General features: G+C 42.7%; 1 protein-coding gene and 1 pseudogene across 2 annotated transcripts; both read left to right on the forward strand.

Annotated features, from left to right (window-relative positions):
* The first annotated feature begins 308 nt into the window (after positions 1–308).
* On the forward strand, positions 309–2,923 carry LOC147312238 (alpha-1-antitrypsin homolog; annotated as a pseudogene). The gene is made up of 4 exons (XR_015125002.1): positions 309–812; positions 1,057–1,322; positions 2,439–2,586; positions 2,691–2,923. The product of XR_015125002.1 is annotated as an alpha-1-antitrypsin homolog (transcript).
* Positions 2,924–8,928: 6,005 nt separating this feature from the next.
* LOC147312239 (alpha-1-antitrypsin homolog) lies at positions 8,929–18,508 on the forward strand. The gene is made up of 5 exons (XM_086263972.1): positions 8,929–9,046; positions 12,550–13,162; positions 13,345–13,615; positions 17,393–17,540; positions 17,664–18,508. The coding sequence occupies exons 1-5, from the start codon at positions 9,038–9,040 to the stop codon at positions 17,853–17,855; spliced, it is 1,233 nt and encodes a 410-aa protein (XP_086120098.1). The 5' UTR covers positions 8,929–9,037; the 3' UTR covers positions 17,856–18,508.
* Positions 18,509–21,592: the final 3,084 nt, after the last annotated feature.

Consider the following 21,592-nt stretch of genomic DNA (forward strand, 5'->3'; position numbering starts at 1 on the left):
AACTCTTATATGTACCAATATACTGATAACAATATAATAACATGTTAGGAATAACATAGTAATATTTGTGGATCACAAAAGATGACTTGATTGTGACCTCATAAAAATAAGTAAATAAATAATGTAATAAGTAATATCAGCATTCTTCTTATTTTTAATGCCATATCCTGAAACTACCTGATTCAATCTAATTCAATGGTTTTAACTCATAAAGTCATGAAATTATGACTCAAGGACTGATGATGGAAAAACCTTACTTGGAGCTCATTTTGTATCATTTTAACTTTGCTTTTTGATCCACAGACTCTAAAGATGCATTTCTGTAGCTGTGCACTCATTGCACTGTTGCTCGCTGTAGCCTCGGCAGACCACCATCTCCACCACAACCGTGGTTCTGAAGACCATATGAGCTGCCACAAGCTCTCTGCTCCTAATGCTGACTTTGCCATTGCCCTGTACAAACGTCTGAATGCGAGGACTGCTGCTGGAAACAACATTTTCTTCTCACCACTGGGCATCTCCACTGCCCTGTCCGTACTGTCTACTGGCGCCCATAGTGAAACCCACAGCCAGCTGTTCTCCAGCCTGGGCTACAGCACCTTAAACCGGACTCAGGTCAATGAAGCCTACCAAGCATGTCAAGCAGCATTACTCTGGTGAGGTCTTACAAATCAACTTTACTAACCCTGCTGAGGCTGCAGATAAAATCAACAGACACATTGCCAATAAAACACAGGACAAGATCAAAGATATGGTGAACGATGTTGACCCTGAAACCATGATGATGCTCATTAACTATGTCTATTTTAAAGGTAAGCAGCCTGATCAAGTCTATTGTTAGGCTACAACAGACAAACATGGCGTTAACGCCATAACCATATTAACACGACAAATCCCCGCTAGCGAGTTAGGGTTAGCTTGCCTTAACTTGCTAACAAGGATTTGCTGCGTTAATGCGGTTATGGCGTTAACGTCGTATCAGCGAGATTAATGCTGACAGCACTAAGGCTGACACATCCCAATAATGTCAACACGACTCTCCACTGTGTCGTGCAGGATACTGGGAGAAACCGTTTATTAGAGAATGGACACATGAGGACGACTTCCACGTTGACGGCAGTACCAAAGCTCAGGTTGACATGATGATGAGGATGGATTACTACCACTTCTATGAGGATGCAGTTAACCACGCTAGCATCATCGTGCTGCCATACAACAGTAACTATGATGATTGTCCTTCCTGATAAATTCTGGATGAAGACTGTGGAGAGAAACAGCAACAAGGACGACATAAGAAAGTGGCAAAACTCAGCATCTATGATGTAAGATTTATTGCATTATGTCTGAATATTCCTGCTTGCTAGTAGATGGAGACTGTTGTCAAAATGACCTATTGCTGTTTTATATCACTCCTGTTATTAACTTTGAGTGTCCAAGTACATTTACATTGATGCGTACTGTAGATGAAATGCGTTACAAGCGTATGATGTATTCATATAGTCTTTAAATCATTTTTGACCAGAATCTGTTCTTCAATGTGCTCATTCAACAGATATGTAGGGATGTTTTTGTGCTTTCCACAATGTCCATAAAGATGAGAAGCGTTCTGTATCATAGTGATGCTGAAAAACGAGTTCATACATTTATTACTTCCAGGCTGGATCGTTGTAATTCATTATTATCCGGTTATCCTAAAAGCCTTTCATTTCGTCCAAAATGCTGTCACGAGAGTACTGACAGAGACTAGCAAGAAGGAGCAAATTTCTCCTCACATGTGGTTCCAGGGGTATTTAAAAGTAGAACCTTCAGCTTTCAGGTTCCTCTTCTGTGGAACCAGCTTCCAGTTTGGATTTGGATTTGAGATTAGGCTAAAAACTTACCTTTTTGATAAAGCTAACAATAATAAGAAGGTAAGAAGTATGTAATCAGTTCCATTTGTTTGCCTGTCTGTTTGTTGGCAGGTAGCATTCACAGTTTTCAGATTTTGTGTGATGGTAGATAATAGCAGCTCAAACACATTTCATTTACATTGAATTTTGGAGAAAATTGGGTCAAGGTCACATCAAATGTAAAAATCTTTAGAAGGATTTGAATTCTCTGATTACTCTTGTTAGGGCTTCACCCTGAGATCATGGACAGGACCTCAGGGTGAAGAGGGCGTCTACTCTGGGAAGCTCAGAGTAATATTCCTAACTGTTGCAGATAATGTGGTGCTGTTGGCGTCATCAGAGCACGTCTTTCCAAAGCTTAGTGAGAACTAGATAAAACAAGAGTCAGAACCTCTCTTTGCAGGAAACGAGTGATGCGAAGTTGAAGTGGCAGATTTGTGTGGTGTCAGCAGTAATGTGGACATTGTAGTGATGAAGACTTATGATCCTGATCCAGTTAGTAAAAGAGGAACAACCTGTAATTTAACAGTCCGTTTTTCTATTTCTCAGGTATATAGATCTTACGATTCCAAAATCTTCTATAACCGCTGATGCCTCGTTGAAGAACATATTGCAGGAAATGGGCATAACCAGTGCCTTTGTGAACCATGCCGATTTCTCTGGTCTGTCCAATAACAGTCGGCTCAAAGTCTCGAAGGTGGGCAAACATTTCTCTTTTTGGTTCTGATTCTGAGACACTTAAAGACTCATTACAGAGTAAGAAATTAGCATCTGACCGTCTCCTTTCTTTTTCACCCACAGGCATCTCACAAGGCCACGCTTAGTGTCACTGAGATGGGAACAGAGGCAGCAGCCGTCAGCATCTTTGAAATGTTCGAAGCGCCACCAACAATCAAAATTGACAGGCCGTTCTTGGTTTTCATTTTGGAAAACTGCACTAAAAGCATCCTCTTCATGGGGAAGATCAACAATCCAACAGCTTCATAATTGCACATACTTGTGAGATGATATTAAGGTCACAGTTGCCATAATAAAGATCCTGTCATGATTAAAAACACTGACCTTTATTTATGAGGTTATCTGTCTGCATACGTTGATTTTCTGGTCAACAAAAACGACATTAGTGACATTTTCTTTCAGGTAAATAGCAAGTTTGGAAACATTATGTCAAATATTTGATTTATATTTGAAGGTTGCTCGTATAGAAAACTGTTCCGCGCGTATATAAAACAGGTCCGCGGCTCTGAACCGTAGTAAAGGACCTCTGGCTGATACGTCGGGTTCGTGTCGGCTCGTAGCTGAAAAATAGCTTTACTTTGTTGTCTGGGTCAACTTTGCAGCGAGAGACAGAGAGAGGCGTTGAAAGGCTCCAACAGAACTTATTGTTTCAGAGGAAACACGAACACGGCGTACAGTCGAGTCTTAACAGCTTACTTACAGCTGGGCTCGTCAGGCTCTCTGTTTGGCTGCAGTGGTTATTATTATATTTACATGCTTCCAGCTCCTGTTTCTGCTCCGTGACAGCTCCTACTTTTCCTTTTTCTCCTCCATCGCTCACAGACACATCACGGGTCCATCCTCCCTGCAGCACGGACTACACTGCCCATCAGGCTGCATGCTTTAGGGCGATGCCTATAACACTCTATTGCCTTCATATTAAAACATTTTTTGAATAAAATAAATAAAAGTCTTTCTTCACGCAAATAGAGGTGACATGGGCCGTGAGGTTGAGACACAGACATGAGAGCCTCTCAATGTGTGTTTTGTTTGGGTTTGTTTGGCGTGGAATTACCAAAAATAGAGAGGGGACAGCCTAACATATGAAAACCTTTTATTTCAACAAAGTAACTGTATTCTGAATACCACCTTTTTAAACAGTAACTGTAATGGAATACAGTTGCTCATATTTTAACCGGTACACGTATTCCTTTACTCCCCAACACTTGTTGTGCCATCCTTGAGAGCACTACTGCAATCAAGTATCTGCAATAACTAACAATGACTCTTTTGATCCATTGGAGGAATTTTCACTCGTTTCTTTGTGACATTGTTTTAATTCAGCCACACTGGAGGATTTGAACCCATTTAAGTTCATGCCAAAGCATCTCAACTGGTTTTGAGTTACTTTTATTTTGTCCCATAGGACCAGGTAGGTTTGGCTATATTTTTCTCTTAATACAATTAATGATTAAAAAACAGCATTTTGTGTTTACTTTGAGAGTTTAGTAGTAAAATTAATCTGATGATCTGAGACGTGCAGGTGTGACAAATATGCAAAAATACTAAGAAATCAAAAAGGGGGAAAATAGACTCAAGGGACTTAATAACATGCCACTGCATTTCTTTGTAAATTCACTTTTTTGTTATATGCAAATGAAAACTCGTGTGTTGCTTTTCATTACCTTTTAAGGAATGAATCAGTAAATACCAAGAAACGTAAGCACAATACATTTTTGAAGTGAAATAACTGCAGGTAACAATAAAAGAATCAATCAGCAATTGGTGTCCCCCTTGATTTTGGCATTAATATACCTCCATATGGACAAGCATAATTTCGGGATGTCATCCTCTGGGGTGGCAACCCACACTTCAGTCAGTGCTGTCCGGAGTTGCTGCTTGTCTGAGGAATTAGATTCACTCTGTCACTCAAATGACTCCGCAGTTCTTCTGTGAGCATGAAATCAGGGCTCATTGTTGACCATTTCCCACCTGTCACATCAATGTCATCCAGCAACTGCATGGACACATGGGCAAGCACCGTCCTCCTTGTCATCCCTGTCCCTGATGCGAGCTGCCTAAATGACTGTCGCGCAGTAGCACTCACCTCCATTGTCATGAAGTGCTTTGAGCGTATAGTCAAAGCTCACATCACATCTTCACTCCCTGCCGTCATACTATCCAGACTAGTCATGAAACTTTGTGACCTGAACATCAGCTCCTCCCTGTTCACCCACGACTGTACAGCAACACACAGCTCCAACACCGTCATCAAATTGGCAGATGACACCACCATCATCGGCTGCATTTCTGATGGAGATGAGACGGCATACAGGGCAGAGGTGAGAGCCCTGACATCACGGTGCCGCGACAACAACCTGCTGCTCAACGTCAGCAAAACCAAGGAGCTCATCGTGGATTACAGGAGACTGCAGAGAGGAGGCCACACCCCCATCCACATCGAAGGAGCAAGGGTGGAGAGAGTCAGCTGCTTCAGATTCCTGGGCATCAACATCAGCGAGGATCTGAGCTGGTCACACCATGTTGGTGGCTGGACTGGAACAAAAAATCGGCCCGAGCATTTTGACTACAGACCGGCCGCCATTATAGGAAAAATCATAAAGCCTTTGAATGAAAACACTGTTGTGACAGTGATGTACACTGTCTTGTTGCCATATATGTATCAATCTATCATTCGTTTGTTGTAAGATTCAGATAATTATTTAATAAAAGCTAGACATTTTAAATGAGAATAAGAAAGAAAAGTGTTTCTTTGTGCCCCCCTCTCCCTGTTAATGCCCTACCTGCCCCCTGGCAACACTTTGCTAGACCCGCCCCTGCACAGTTACCAGCTGTCAGCTACTTAGAAAAGGATCCTGGTGTTATTAGTCTCTCAGAAACAGTTCATAACTTCAACTCATTCATGTCACCTAAAAGGTAAACCTGTTTCTCCATCACCTGTTCAGCTCTGATGATTCAGTAAGGACATCTCCTGGTTTCATCCTCATGTTTCCCTCTCACCACATATCCAAACCGACATCATGACCAGCAGCTTTACAGCTGTGGTTTCCTCTTTCTGGCGCAAAGTGTGCGATAAACAAACAAGAGAGAAAATCTTGATCATTGATCAGTTTCATGATTGAGTAGCAACAGGAGAGGGAGGGGGAGAGAATGAGAGAAGAAGAGGCCGCTGCAGCGTAAACACACAGAATAAATCCAGCTTTGTGTCTTTTTTTTCCATTCTAGCTGAAGTCCGGGACTTACAAGTCCAGACTACTTACGAATACAAGACGATTCCGTTTTTTTAAGGAGCCGTTGGCAACTCTACAAACTAACCTTATGAATAAAAATAAAGTTCACTATCAGTAACATCATAGCACCACCCAGCTGTATATAAACTCCCTCATGCTAGCTAGTAGCAGTACGAGTTATTGTAACTGACTGTAAGAAGTCAGCACAACAAAAATAAACTCCACCTAAACTTGGTTTATATCTGACCCAGATAGACTGCAGCTCATAACTTCTTACCTGGAGTTCAGTTCACCTGACACTCGGACCTGCCGGCACCTCGGGTCTCTCCTCCTCTTGCCTCCCCTTTCCCTCATCCACCTGATGGCCTCCCCCACTTGCTAATGGGTTTTTTTTTTTTTGTGTCCCATTTGGATCTTTAGCATCAGAATTGTTGTCTTAAGGCCAAGAAAGATGCCAAGTGGATTTATTTTACCAAGTGGATCATCATGGCCTTGCCATATTGGTCCATTTGATTGACCTTTATTATAATTATGAATTTATTTTATTTTCAGTTGCTACAAACGGGACAGACATGACTGGGGGATAGGACAGGGGGAAAGAATGAAAGAAAGAGAGGGAGAGAAAGAAAACCAAAGGGGAGAAGAGACGGTGAGAAGGGGGGAAGAAAGAAAGAAAAACAAACAAACAAAACAAAACAAACAAAAAAAACAAAACAAACAAAAAAAACCAAAACACCTGGGTCACCTGTATGGAGAAAAAAAACAGAAGAGAAAGCAAACAACAAAGAGCAACATAATAAAAAAAACAGCACCATCACAATAAACTAGCTAGCAGTAGATATCAGTAGATACTAAATAATAAACGATATTGTGCAGCACGCAAGATAGACAGTACACAATGTGCTTTGAGGCAGCAGCCAAGAAAGCTGTAGTCCGCGTCTGTGAATACCTGTGTGCACACCTGTGTGCATACCTGTGTGGATCAGCATGCTTGCATTCCAAAGGTTTCTCCATGTAACGATCTGCTAGAGGGTGTGGGGGGGCCACAGCCCCGTCCTCCAGGGCACGAAGCAGGTATGGAGGAGATCAAAACTCCAGACATCCAGAGGCCCCCAGAACACAAGAGACCAAGGAAGACCAACAGAGGGGCAGCCGCGCCACTGTCCCAGAAAGAGCTGAGGAGAGTCCCAGATGAGGGCTCACTCAGCAGCCGCGGAGCAGAAGCCAGGGGAAAAGGCCCACTTGCTAATGTTACTGAATCTGTGGAAGCTCCGCCATAGCCACCACCAAACAACTGAGTTATTTTTACACATCTGCCAGCATCTGGCCAATCCACCACCTTTCACTGTTTATACCGTTACAAACCCCCCCCCAGCACATCAAAACGAAATATCACCATCGGCCCACCGAGTCCAGCTATGGCTGCATATGTGTTTAGCAGTAATTTCTTTTTGTAGAGGGCCAGCAAAACAACCGTTTTCGAGGGCATTGCCATATTGGAATCCCGACTTCTCAGACGAGGTTAACCAGAACGCCGTTTACTCGAGTGTGACATTATTCCCAGGTCCGTGTTTCGATTTCACACAAAGTAACGAATAACGAGCCTATCTAAATCCCAGTAACGAGTAACGCGTTCCTGGTTTTGGCATAATAACTAGTTACCGTGCTCGTTACCACAATAATAACGTAGTTACTGTAACGCGTTACTTAATAACGTGTTAGTCCCTACCAGTGTAGGGACTAACGCGTTATTAAGTAACGCGTTAGTCCCTACACTGGTTACAAATGATCTTCTTATGGCCTCTGACAGTGGACTCATCTCTGTGCTTGTCCTGCTAGACCTCAGTGCAGCGTTCGATACTGTCGACCATAATATCCTATTAGAGCGATTAGAACATGCTGTAGGTATTACAGGTACTGTAATAGACGTAGGCTGCCGGGGATTCCCATGATGCATTGAGTTTTTCCTTTCCAGTCACCTTTCTCACTCACTATGTATTAACAGACCTCTCTGCATTGAATCATATCTGTTATTAACCTCTGTCTCTCTTCCACAGCATGTCTTTATCCTGTCTTCCTTCTCTCACCCCAACCGGTCGCAGCAGATGGCCCCGCCCCTCCCTGAGCCTGGTTCTGCCGGAGGTTTCTTCCTGTTAAAAGGGAGTTTTTCCTTCCCACTGTCGCCAAAGTGCTGCTCATAGGGGGTCATATGATTGTTGGGTTTTTCTCTGTATGTGTTATTGTAGGATCTACTGTACAATATAAAGCACCTTGAGGTGACTGCTGCTTTGATTTGGCGCTGTGTAAATAAAATTGAATTGAAATGTCTTTGTGCGATGCAGAAAAGGTCAACGGATGGTCTCTACAGGAATGGTTCCCAGAACCTGAACCTGCATGGCCACCACAGCATCCTGCAGCAACATGCCATCCAGTCTGGTTTTCGTTTAGTTGCTCCATCATTTTCACCCCAAACACAACATGGTTAATAATACTGCATGTGTTGTGTATATATTCTAAATGTTGTTTAACATCTTCATCTTTAACCTCCTAAGACCCAGACTCTTCCACAGCAGCATTTTTAATTTCTCTTTGATATTTGGGCTGATTGGGGCCCGATGAATGTAAAAACAAAGAATTACCAGATTTTTTTTTACCTTATTTTTGTTTTTAAGAAAAATGAGAGCCACATATGAGGATATTCATTTAAAATGTTGATAGAACAGTAGCAGTATAATGTCCTCGTAAGTGGATATCAGGCCCTTGTAGAGCAAAATTGAGTATTTTGGTCTAAATAACCCAAAATGTGATGTCCACATATGTGGATGCCAGGTCCTAGGAGGTTAAATAAATATCAATATAAAGTTTTGCTGTCTGTTGCCTGTATGATTTGCAAGTTCAGTTAAACATGATTGTTGAAAAGAAGGTACCATGTATTTCATGAAAAGGCTCCAGATTTCTGCTGTCTTCTGTTTTTTCGAACAGTTGTTTTCATTTCTTCACTCAGTTATTTACCTGTGCTGTTGAGCAAGTCTTGTTGCATGAACAAAGTCAAATTAATCAATCCAAAAGTTCTGTAAAGAGAGTGCTGATCTGTGTTAATCTTTAACAGAAATGTCAGCGAACTGTCTTTAATCTTGCTGAAAACAAAAAACAGAGTTTCTGGAAACTGCACTAAATAAGATGTTAATGGTAAGCATAAGCCTCCATTAATTGACTGCTTCTTTCATTCTTTTCATTCGTTGTATTTTATTACGGTGTTATGAGTTGTTCTCAAAATTTCAGTTCATTCTGCTCTTTGTTTTTATCCGTATGTACAAGTCAAACATCTACTGTGGCAGAGACACTGACACACTGAACATTTTGATAAAGGTTTCAGTAACAGGTGACAGTGCGGCAATACGGCACAAACGAGAAGGGGAAGATATGGAAACATCAAGTTCTGTGCATTCGAGTTTCCTAATATTAAAATGATTTAAACCTCAAAATAAATAATTAATCATTGTAGATGTTCCAACATTTTAAGGATCAGATTACAACAATATAATATCGGAACTGATTTTATGCTTTTATCTCCAGCATTTGTCTTTGTTCATTTTTGGTTTCCTGTTATGTGGAAGCAAGTTTGGTATTTTCTGTGCAGAGAATCCAGCCTGACAAATACAGCTTTAATTCTATGTTAATAACGCATTCAAGCAAAATCCATAAAGTCTGATGATTACTTAGAAAAAAGTGAATTAATTTCTGTGTAATCAAAAACAACCAGGACTGCAAAATGCTAAAACTGCTACGACTTTGAAGTAAGTATAGAAAAGTTTCCCTGATGTTTCTGTTCTGCTGGCAGCAGGTTTTAAAAGTTTTACCAAAACATTACTTTGCTATTATTTTGTGGTTTTGTGCTGTGGCCGCCTGCTACCTACTTGCGGCTGACACCACTGCTGGTGCAGGATGTTACTTGCTTATTACTTGAATATTACATTGTTAATAAAGTGATAGTAACTCGCTATTTCCATATGTTTACCTTGTTTCCACCCACTATTGCAACATTACTGCTGTAATAGAGCGCAACCAAGTTTTCTTAAGGTGTACTGCTATATTTTTCTGCCTCTTTGACTGTAGGTGCAGATATTTTGCGTATTTCGAGGGGAGTGTGGCCATCATAGTACAACTGTAAGCTACTGTAATGGCAAATAATGTTTGAGTGATTCATTGAGCCACAGTAATGTAAGCTGACAGTAGATTAACAGGAAATATCTGTGAAGGTTCTCAGTCATCCAGGTCATTGTAGTCAAAGGAGCTTCTTCAGTTCTAAGGACTTAGAACTGAAGAAGCTTCTCGGATGAGAGGTGAAACGTCTTCAAGCAACTTAAAGAAGTCCAGACGCTTTTCTTTAAAAGCTCCTTTGACTACATTACCAGGAAATATTTGGGAAAATGAGTCTGCTAAAGTATGAAAGATAAAGGTAAACAATAATAACTCCCTTTAGACTTCAGATACTGTAACTGCATTATTTCATTAGAAAATATAATTGTTCCACTCTGGAGGTGCCCCAGCTGAGAGGCAGTGAGCAGGAGTAGGTTACTTGTATCCCCCTGGTTCTCTGCCTGTGGTTCTGTGCCTTCAGGTTCGAATACCTTCAGGACAAGTTATCATTCTGCCCATGTAACACTGGAGTAGGGATGGGTATCGATTAGGTTTTATCCGATACCAGTACCAAATCGGTACTTTTGAAATGGTGCCGGTGCTCAAACGGTGCTCACACCGGTGCTTAAAGAATGGAGAACACAAACTTTGTCCAAAAACCTCTCATGTTCAGCTGTTTTTTTGTGAAAAGATAACAATGTTAGCCTTTTCTGCAGCTATGGGGCATATATGGTATCACTGTTGGCTGGAAGCAGTGCTTAAACAATGGAAAAAACACAAACTTTGTCCAAAAACCTCTCATGTTTAACTGTTTTCCACTTTGGTCATTTTAGCCTTTTTGGCCAGGGTGAAGGGAGTATCTGCCATCAAACAAGAAGACAGCCGCATGTAGCTATGATGGTGTTTGCTAGTTCACCTTACATGCATTAATGTAATAACGTGGTTAGCCTACTCAACGTAAATTACACACGAACAACATTAAGCTACTCACGCAGAGAAGAACGGCTGCTGCTGCATCATCATCCTCATCATTTCTGCTACACTGGCAGGGCTAGGGGCCAGGACTCTCCTCTTTGGGTTTTTGGGGATGTTGCTAACTCCGGTCCGATAACAGGCACCACACCCGCAGTAGATGTGCTCGGTGTGAGGTCTCGCAGCAAGCTATCAAATACGGCGCATTTTTCGGCTTTTAAAAAAAACGCTATGCGTCTCCAGGTGTTTCATCAGATTCGAGGTGTTACCTCCTTTGACAGTATCACAGTATCAGCTTAAAGCACTTGTTGCTGCTGAGTTTGCATCTTTTGCTGTGAAGTACAGCCAGACTTTTGACCGCTTCGCCTTGGGCATTTTTAATCTGTAGCTCTGCTCTAAAAGAACGTACGTACCTGGACCCGCCTACTATCCTCGGAAAGGTAAAATGATTGGCTAGAAGTGTATCACAGCTCAGGAAAAAAAAGCACCGAAAAAAAGCACCGAAATGTGCGCTGCTTTTGGTCTGGTTACTACCGTTTATGTCAGAACCGGTGCCATGATGGCACCGGATACCGGTACTCATCCCTACACTGGAGTAGCTCTTTATTCTCTTGAGGACATTCAAGGGATGGGAGTTTGCCCAACCATCTGTTTTGTGGACTTAGAGCAGGGCGGTGCTTCGAGATTATGAGGTGTCTGGCTTGTTGTTGCAGGCCATGGCGAGTGCCTAGTTTGTATCTTCAGCAGTAAACCGGACTTGCTTCCATCTCTGCTACAGCTTGTCACAATTCTGGTCATAATTCTTATGGACAGAATATTTCGATGTTGCACGGTGGTGGAGGATGTACACAACAATGATGGAGTTTTGTTGGCTTGATCGGGGGCAGTTTGCGGTCAAGTGTGAAGAAACAGAAATGAGAATCAGCACCATGGTTCTCCGAAGGAAAAGGGTGGGGTAGCTTACTCAGGCCTGGGTCTCAAGGTGTTGTTTATGAGTGAGAGGAGCGTGGAGCATAAAAGCAAAGCTGTCAATTTACCAGTCAATCTATGGTCCTATTGTCACAAGGTCCCATGAAGCGACCGAATGAACGATGTTGCGGATACAAACAACAGCACTGAGTTTCCTTTAAAGGATGTCTGAGCTCTTACTTAAGGATAGGGTGGGAGCTTTGACATTCAAAGCAGCACCGTTGCTCCTCCAAATGGAAAACAGCCAGCTGAGGTGGTACAGGCATCTGATTAGGATGACTACTGGAAACCTAGGTGAGCTGTTTGAATCTCATACTGGGAGGAGGCTACAGGGCAGGCCCAGGAGTTGCTGGAGAGATTATAATTTTTGCCTTGTTTGGGAACAAGTCAGTCTATCTCGGATAAGCTGGAAGAGGTGGCTGGGGTAAGGGAAGTGTGTACTTCTCTGCTCAGACTGCTGCCCCTGTAAAGGTGGTAGATGAAAGATTTAATTAGATTACTTCTTTTTACCAAAGGTTGAGGAATTATGATTTACAGATAGATAACTGCCTGTAATGAAAAACTTTAACTGGAACTCATTTTGTATTACTTCTTTGATTTCCAATCCACAGGCTCTAAAGATGCATTTCTGTAGCTGTGCACTCATTGCACTGTTGCTCGCTGTAGCCTCGGCAGACCACCATCTCCACCACAACCGTGGTTCTGAAGACCATATGAGCTGCCACAAGCTCTCTGCTCCTAATGCTAACTTTGCCTTTGCCCTGTACAAACGTCTGAATGCGAGGACTGCTGCTGGAAACAACATTTTCTTCTCACCACTGGGCATCTCCACTGCCCTGTCCGTACTGTCTACTGGGGCCCATAGTGAAACCCACAGCCAGCTGTTCTCCAGCCTGGGCTACAGCACCTTAAACCAGACTCAGGTCAATGAAGCCTACCAACATCTTTTCCACGTGCTTGGACAAAGCCAGGAGAACCAAAAGCTGGATGTTGGCAATACCATTGCAGTGCACTCAGGTTTCAGTCCCCTGGAGAAGTTTCTGAATGATGTCAAGCAGCATTACTCTGGTGAGGTCTTACAAATCAACTTTACTAACCCTGCTGAGGCTGCAGATAAAATCAACAGACACATTGCCAATAAAACACAGGACAAGATCAAAGATATGGTGAACGATGTTGACCCTGAAACCATGATGATGCTCATTAACTATGTCTATTTTAAAGGTAAGCAGCCTGATCAAGTCTATTGTTAGGCTACAACAGACAAACATGAATATTACATATATTTAAATAAAAAAGGTCAGCTTAGATGTCAGCTGATGATTGAAATATACTTTCAACAAGTAGTATGATTCATGCTGACACATCCCAATATTGTCATCACCACTCTCCACTGTGTCGGGCAGGATACTGGAAGAAACCATTTAATAGTGAAATGACACATAAGGCGGACTTCCATGTTGACAGCAGGACCAAAGTTCAGGTTGACATGATGGTAAGGACGGGATACTACCACATCTTTGAGGACAGAGCGAACCACACCAGCATCATCTTGCTGCCATACGAGAGTCAAACCTCCATGATGATTGTCCTTCCTGATGAAGGCTGGATGAGGAGTGTAGAGGAAAACATCAACAAGGACCATATAAGAAACTGGCAAAACTCAGCATCTATGATGTAAGACTTATTGCATTATGGCTGATTATTCTTTCTTGGTAGTAGCTGAAGTGTGTTACCCATTTCTGTGTCTCATAAAACTGCTCTTAGCTTTGCTATTACGAGACCCAAAGTTTATTTACACTGAGAATCAGATGGATGAGCAATGCACTAAAGGTATAGAGTTTATTTGTGACCATTGGAAGGTTGTACACTTCTCTCCCTTAACGGTCGTCATCTTGGCTATAATTTTCTAAATTTTACCATGCCCACCCATGTTTTAAATGCACTTTAGAACAACACGCAGCAACACTACACTGAGCGGAAGGAGGGAGGTATGGGGTCTTCACACACCCCCATTCTCTGATAGCCATTGGGGCGGAGGGGCTGGACGGAGGTGTTGGCCGTCCAGTTGGGGTCTGGGATGCTGGGCCTCCCTGCAGGGTCTGCTTGTCTCCACCCCGGGGGAAGGGTAACATCTTCTGGGTCAAGGTGCAGTTTCCTCCTCTGCGGGCGAGGGTACCTGGACCTGGGGTATAGACTATGTTTGGGGAGTGTGATTGTGTGTACAGTGTCCATTTGTGTCTGTCTCCACATTGGTTGAGTGCCGAGTGTTTGTATATATGTGCATGAGGGGGGAATGCAAGTTTGTGTCTGTGTGTGCCTGTTTGTCTGTCTATACGTCAGGTCGGGTCTCAGACTCCACCCCTCTGGGAACATCTCAGCCCCTCCAAAGAATGGAGGCCTATCTCCCCTCACCACACTCCCTGCCGGTGGCTGATGCCCTCAGGCGTAGGTGCGTTGGTGGATCTTGTTTCTTGGGGTGCTTGGGTATGTACCGGCTCACTCCCGGTGGCTGCATGGCAGGGCCTGCCACCCATGGCTCAGTCGGGCCCCTTCCGGGGGGTGGGGGTCTTCAGACCTCCAGCCTCTGGGCCTGGGGCTCAGTTCACTCTGGCACAGCTGGCTGCCGGCAGAGCAGCCCTCCTCTGGCTTCTGCTCTGTGGCTGCTGGGTGACCCCTCATCTGTGGCTCTCCTCAGCTCTTCCCAGGAGGGTGGCACGGATGTCCCTCCGGCGGTCCTCCTTGGGCTCTCGCACTCTGGGGGCATGTAGATGTCTGGGGCCTGGATCTCCTCCATGCCTGCCCTGGGGGACGGGGCTATAGCTCCCCACACCCTCTAGCAAACAGGTGTCGAACTCCAGGCCTCGAGGTGCCGGTGTCCTGCAGGTTTTAGATGTGTCCTTGATCCAGCACAGCTGATTTAAACGGCTAAATCACCTCCTCAACATGTCTTGAAGTTCTCCAGAGGCCTGGTAATGAACTAATCATGTGATTCAGGTGTGTTGACCCAGGGAGAGATCTCAAACCTGCAGGACACCGGCCCTCGAGGCCTGGAGTTCGACACCCCTGCTCTAGCAGATCGTTATGTGGAGAAACCTTTTGAATACAATATGCCTGTGAAGGTTCTCAGTCCTCCAGGTCATCGTAGTCTAAGAAGCTCCTTAGCTTTTTGAATACAAGCGTGCTGATCCACACAGGTGTGCACACGGGTGTTCACAGACACAAACTACACCTTTCTTGGCTACTACCTCATAGCACATTGTGCGCCGCGCTGCACAACAAAATTCAATATTTAGTATTTACTGTTATTTACACTTAGCTAGATTAATGCGATGGTGTTGTGTTTATTATGTTGCTCTCTTGTTTTGCTTGTTTTCTCTTTTTTTCTCTCTCAGCAGGTGATCCGGGAGTTTCTTTTCTTTTTAAGTGTCCTTCCTCACTCTCCCCCTTCCCCCCTGCTTTTCTTTTCCTTCATCTTTCTTTCTCCCTTTTTCCCCCCAGTCATGTCTGTCCCGTCTGTAACAACAGAAAATAAAATAATAAAAATAGTAACCATAAAGGTTGATCAAATGGACCAACACGGCAAGGCTGTGATGATCCACTTGGTAAAGAAAAATCCGTCTTTGTTGGCTTTCAGACAACAACTGTGACGGCTAAAGAAGCAAACAGGCGCAATGGGCAGCTGTGTATCAGGTTTTGATGCTACGTGTTGTGCCATCGTTTATGTAGGTTAAAAAGTAATTCCCATTGTATGTAGAATAATCTAATGTTGTATATGATCAGATGCACAACAAGCTAGAAACATTTGCAGATGTGGCTACTTGTAGGATTGTGGAGTCAAAATGATCATTTTGCAATAGTAGAACAACTTTCTGTGTTTGATTAGTATAAATCTGCACACTGTGTAAGTTCAACACTGTATATTACGTGTACTAACAGAACCCAAACCGAGGAAAAGTGTGTTCTTTGTTTTGGTATGATGAGGTAACACTGAAATATCTCAATATTACATGAATAAATGTGAAAGCAGGGCTGGGCTCGGGTCATGTTTGGGCAGAAGAAATGCTGACCTGGACTGGGGATATTTTTGGGTTATGGAAAGAGCACTTTGAGGAACTTTGAGTCTGGTGACCCGAGCGTTTCCTATATCGCCTGTGCATTTAAAAAAACAAGTTATAGCTTTATTCCCCTGCTGGAAAGGAGGCTCTTGGCAATCATTGAACCTTCAACCAGATTGTTACCCTTTGCAGGACTTCTGGGGTATCATGGCAGGCTGACCCTCCAGTATACGTGTGTTTCGTTGACTTGGAGAAGTGACTGAGGAGACGTATTTGTATTTTTTTGTGGACGATGTGATACTGTTGGCTTCATCAGAGTGTCACCTTCATCATGCACTGGAGTGGTTTGCACCCAAATGAAATGCACCCTCTGGTTTGGGAGAATGAGGCTGCGTCTGTCACAATTTGCCAGTGTAGTTGACAGGATGTGCATCCAAATGCAGGACTCATGAGAAGGAATGGAAATGCAAAGGGGAGACTTAAAGAACTCTTTGAGTGGTGTTGAGTGGAGCAGCTCTGGGTGCTGGCCACGGAACCAGCAGAAGAGGGAAGCCAGGTCAGGGGCTGGCTGTGAAACAAATCAACCCTGGTGGCTGAGATGAATCTGGATGATAGGGATGGAGGGTCTGATAGGAGACCACTGAAAGCTTTGTCCTTTGGAGGCTGAGGGTCTCTGCAAAGACCCTCTGGCAGCACAGCCAGAGATCAACGAAGGTGTAGAAGACCTTCTGGTGGCTGTTACAGGCCGATGATCATGTAGAGAATTTAGGCGGCTTGGCTGCAGGCCGATGTAAGTGGTGAAGACCCTCAGTGTGGCTAATGGTAAGGGTGATGGGACACCTCTCAACTGAGAGCTGAACCAAAATGAGACAGGTCTTTGGCTGATTAACACCCCGCTATCGCCAAGAGAATCCGGAGCAAGGAAAACACACTACCAAGTAGTAAGGATGTGCACATACAGCAGGTGGGATCAGAGACTGGCAAAATAAAAAGGGAAGAAACCAACCTACAGTGAGGGAGACCTAACAGCTGCACACAGGAAACACAGGGAAGGCAGCAAAAGCTGATATAAGGATTATAATAAACACAATTACCAAGTACTGAAAACAAAACCTAGAAACAAAAACCATTTCTTACAAAAGCAGTAAAGAAAAGATCAAAACACTAAGTCAATGACCCAGAAACAATTCCAGCTTCAAGCAAGAGAGCTAAAGTATCGTGCAAGCTTCCTCATGAGTGATGTGAAGGTGGTGTGTAAGCTGCACTGGCGGATTGGCGTCAGCAGGAATGCGGGTGTTGTTCAAGACTGTTGCAGTGAAGATTGAGCTGAGCCAGTTAGAAAAAGATGGAACCACCAGCAGTGTAACTGTATAATTATGGTTTCTCTGTTTCTCAGGTATGTGGAACTTTATATGCCAAAATTTTCCATTGCCACTAATGCCTCCTTGAGGAATATATTGCAAGAAATGGGCATCACAAGTGCTTTTGAAAACACCGCGGATTTCTCTGCTGTGTCAAACAAGTTTCCACTTAAAGTATCAAAGGTGGGCGAAGTTTCCTTTTTACTTGTTTTTAGGGAACAGGACTAGAGCATGCCTACTCTTTTGGTTAAACTGAATTCTGAGAAATTAGCTTTGATCTGCCCGCTTTCTTATTTTTTCCCACAGGCATCCCACAAGGCCACGATCAGTGTCACCGAGATGGGAACAGAGGCAGCAGCCATCACCATTTCTGAATGGATCCTACTGACTACACCAACACCCGTCAGAATTGACAGGCCCTTCTTAGTTTTCATTGTAGAAAACTCGACTGAAAGCATCCTCTTCATGGGCAGGATCAACAAACCAACAGCTTCATAACGGCACACAGTTGTGAGATGACACGTTTGATCACAGTTGTCATCATAAGGATCCTTTCATGATATAAAAGACTGAGCGCTCACACTAAACACATATTTGTCAGTCTGCACACACTAATTTATGTGGTCTACAAAGTAATATTGAGGACATTTTGCTCAGGTAAAAAAGAAGAAATCTTAAGACTACCATAGTTTTAACTAAAAATATTGATACTAAATAAATGAGAAATTTGCTGTGGTTTGTTTCTGAGATATTCCACTAAGATGTGGCTCATAGGGCAAGAAAACTAGTTACTAAATCCCAGACTTACAAAGACACTCTGGGGTTTACAGAAGCCACTTGCTCAGTTTGGGGGTCACTGTCCCGACTGCTCCAGGAAAATCTCTGTTTAATTCTCCCTCCAATGGGAGAAAGTTATTATCTAACCCGCTCGCTGACATTAGATGCTGAGTAGCATTTCAACAGATTCTAATAAATATTCAGAATATTCTCATCTCTCGTCCACTTATGAATGAATCTGAATAAGTTGCACATTTTTAAGGAACAAATGTAGCAAAAATATGAAAAATCAAGATCCATATGTGAAAACTGATGTTTAATTGCACTCTCTTTCTAAAAAAAACTGTCAGAAGGTTCAATAAACATTTAAGTTTTAAAAAAATGTGAATATTCTTGTAGTTATTTCATGTTTCAGGCTGTTCAAGGTTAAAAAAGGAAGGGAAACTGCTCAGGTGGACATCAACCCCAAATCTACGATCAAATGAACTCAAATCCTTTTAGGCTTTGAGTTAACAGTTTGGCAGTTTTTAATGAAACCTGTTAAAACAAGTTAAAGACTCATTTGGGTGTCATTCTGACCTTCCATCTTTCCCTGATATTATTTTGAAATGTGAGAGAAATGGTAAAAGTAGTTTAAAAATAGAGAGATTAACTGTTGTATGTCCACATCGTGCAAGTGTTGACAACATAGGCGACAAACAAGAATCCCCATATTATCCAAACATTATGATTTTGTGAGAGTGTCTCATGACACAATGACAAACGAGCATTTTTAAAAGAGAGTTTTTCATTTGATTATATTTTATATGAAGGATTTTGCAAAAAATAGGACTGGCAGGTTTATTGAAAGGTTATCTAATTACTTTTTTTTAACTTGACCATCACTGTATATACAGCATCTATTATTAACCCATCCATACACGCCCAACCTTCTATGCTTAAGAGCTTTCAATCTAACATTGACGATTCTGGATGCATCAGAGAGCAACTTTGAGTTAGTATCTTCCCCTACGGATATTTGCTGACTGGAGCAGCCGGGGATCAATCACCAAACCTCTGATTAGTATCCAATGATGACCCGCTCTAACTTCTGATCTACAGCTGCCCCAGAAACCCCATAAAAAGAGCATGCACCAGTCTCTGCTTCTCATGCTGACTTTCTTTTTTAATTCTTATTAGGGAATAATGCTAGAACATTCCCACTCCTTTACTTTTGCTGGACTCTACCACAGCGGTCTCCAACCTTTTTTGCGCCACGGACCGGTTTATGCCCGACAATATTTTCACGGACCGGCCTTTAAGGTGTCGCAGATAAATGCAACAAAATAAAACTAGTACTGGTACTGAAAAAAAGACGATTTATTCATAACACACGTGAAAAGACCCAGGGAAACAGAGTTAACGATAAAAACGATAACAAAATAACGCTGAAAACCGATAAAAACCCTGAAAACCAAACATTTCACACCTGAGCCTCAGCTCTCGCGACCCGGTACCAAACGACTCACGGACCGGTACCGGTCCGAGGCCCGGGGGTTGGGGACCGCTGCTCTAAGACACTAAAAGAGACTAACAGTGGAGTTAGAAAACAGCCCCAGACTGCCCCCTCAGTGTCACTGAGACAGGAAGAGATTCAGCAGCCATCACATCTCCAAAGCTTGGCTCAGCCTTCCACCATCAGTCAGAAATGACGGGCCCTCCTTGGCTTTCATTTTTGAAAACTCTGCTGGGAGCTACTGTTCATGGGCAATATCACCAACCTGACAGTTATATAACGGCAGCTGCTTGTGAGATGATGCCACTGTAATGATGTCATTTTGATCACGATTGAAAACATTATTTACATTATAGAAATATTTGTAACGGCTACCAGTCTTCACAGAAGCATTTTAATATTTGACTAAATTACTGTTAAAAACACTTTGCTTAAGTTAGTAATAATAATAACTTTATTTATGAAGCGCTTTCAAACAAAGTGCTGTACAGCTATTTGAAAATAAAGAGATAAATAAATAAAACTGATGCATATCAATACAAGTTAAAAACACCAAAACACTTAAAAACAATAAAAAATGTAAAAAACAAGTTACATAATAAAGCTGTAGAACATGAAATAAAACATGTTGTTTATGGATTAAACTCATGGAAGCATCATTCCAGCATTTTTTAAATAAATCAACTAACAAATAAAGAAATGTCAGGTTAGCAGATTAGATGGATTCAAACTTTTGGGAATGAACTGGTGACTAAATCCCAGAGGTTTCAAAGGGTTGTAACAGATTCAGATGGGACAGTACGTGCCCCCCACGGCCATCGGCCTCAAACAGCCCTTTGCTCTTTGACCCGTCAGTGGAAAAGTTGCAGCAGAGTGTTTACACATTGAGTACACATACACTTTGTCTCTCTTGTTGGCGCTGACATACAATCGCTGCTGTAAAGAAAGTTGGCAGGACGTTTCCCAATCAAAAAGCTGACTGGGCAGAAAGTCCCAGTACGAGCAGTCCACCAGTTTAAATTTGATCAGGACTTCACATAAATTCTTGAAATCTCTGTGGCCTATGCGAGTGTGCACACAGATAGTAAAACTACGACTAATTTCCAGGAGTGGAAATTCATAGAAGCTCCATCCCACTGGGACAGGCAAACACTGCACACTTAGCCGGACACGTTGGAGTGTGTGTAGCCTCTTTGGATGAGTTGATCAGAGTGTGACTGGAAACGCAATAATCCCGTCTGCTTGTCAAACAGGATTAATTAGTATGTTGAACTGTAAAGAAACCGGTGGAATACAAATGCTCGGGTAACCGGGTTGGTTGGGTAGAGACGGTTGTCCTCAGTTTAAAGGTTTATGTTTCATTTTGGTTACGTGCTCAGTGAGATCGAAGAAGCATAAAAGCCTGTTTACAGTCCAGATAAATGAGAAAACGATGTTGGTATTTTAGGTTGGGAAAAAAACTCAGGTGTGAGAAATGTCGAAGGATTATTGGAGGGTAACGTGAGGAGGCTGGACTAGACAAACTCAAGATAATTGTGATTGAAGACGACGCCACGCTCTGCTCTCTGACATAAATGGTTAAACAGGCGAATTGCTCTTAGTGTGTATGTGATTTGTGTTCTGGTCTTTCACTGTATGTTTTACTCTATTTTATTTTGACCAATATCTCTAAGAACTACATTCGGCTGTGCATTAATCGTTTGTCACAATGCACCCAGGTAGCATCCCAGACAGACCCATAGATTAGAGTAAATCCTCCTGGCAGGCTCCAAGAAAGCTCCTGTAGACAGAAGACTAAACCATGAATGAAATTATCTGCACTAATTGTACAAAGTACAACACAACAGTGTTGGCAAACGCTGAGAGGCTTACTACCACTCCCACAGCTTGTGCTTCGATGTGCTCTGGCTACAAGACTGCCGGCATTGCTACGGACTTAACAGATGGCTTTTGTGCATTTACA

Source organism: Aulonocara sp. 'chitande type north' Nkhata Bay, linkage group LG15, assembly GCF_057382095.1.
Source record: "Aulonocara sp. 'chitande type north' Nkhata Bay isolate Kocher_YH1m ecotype deep benthic linkage group LG15, A_spYH_male_GT1.1, whole genome shotgun sequence".
Taxonomy (NCBI): domain Eukaryota; kingdom Metazoa; phylum Chordata; class Actinopteri; order Cichliformes; family Cichlidae; genus Aulonocara; species Aulonocara sp. 'chitande type north' Nkhata Bay.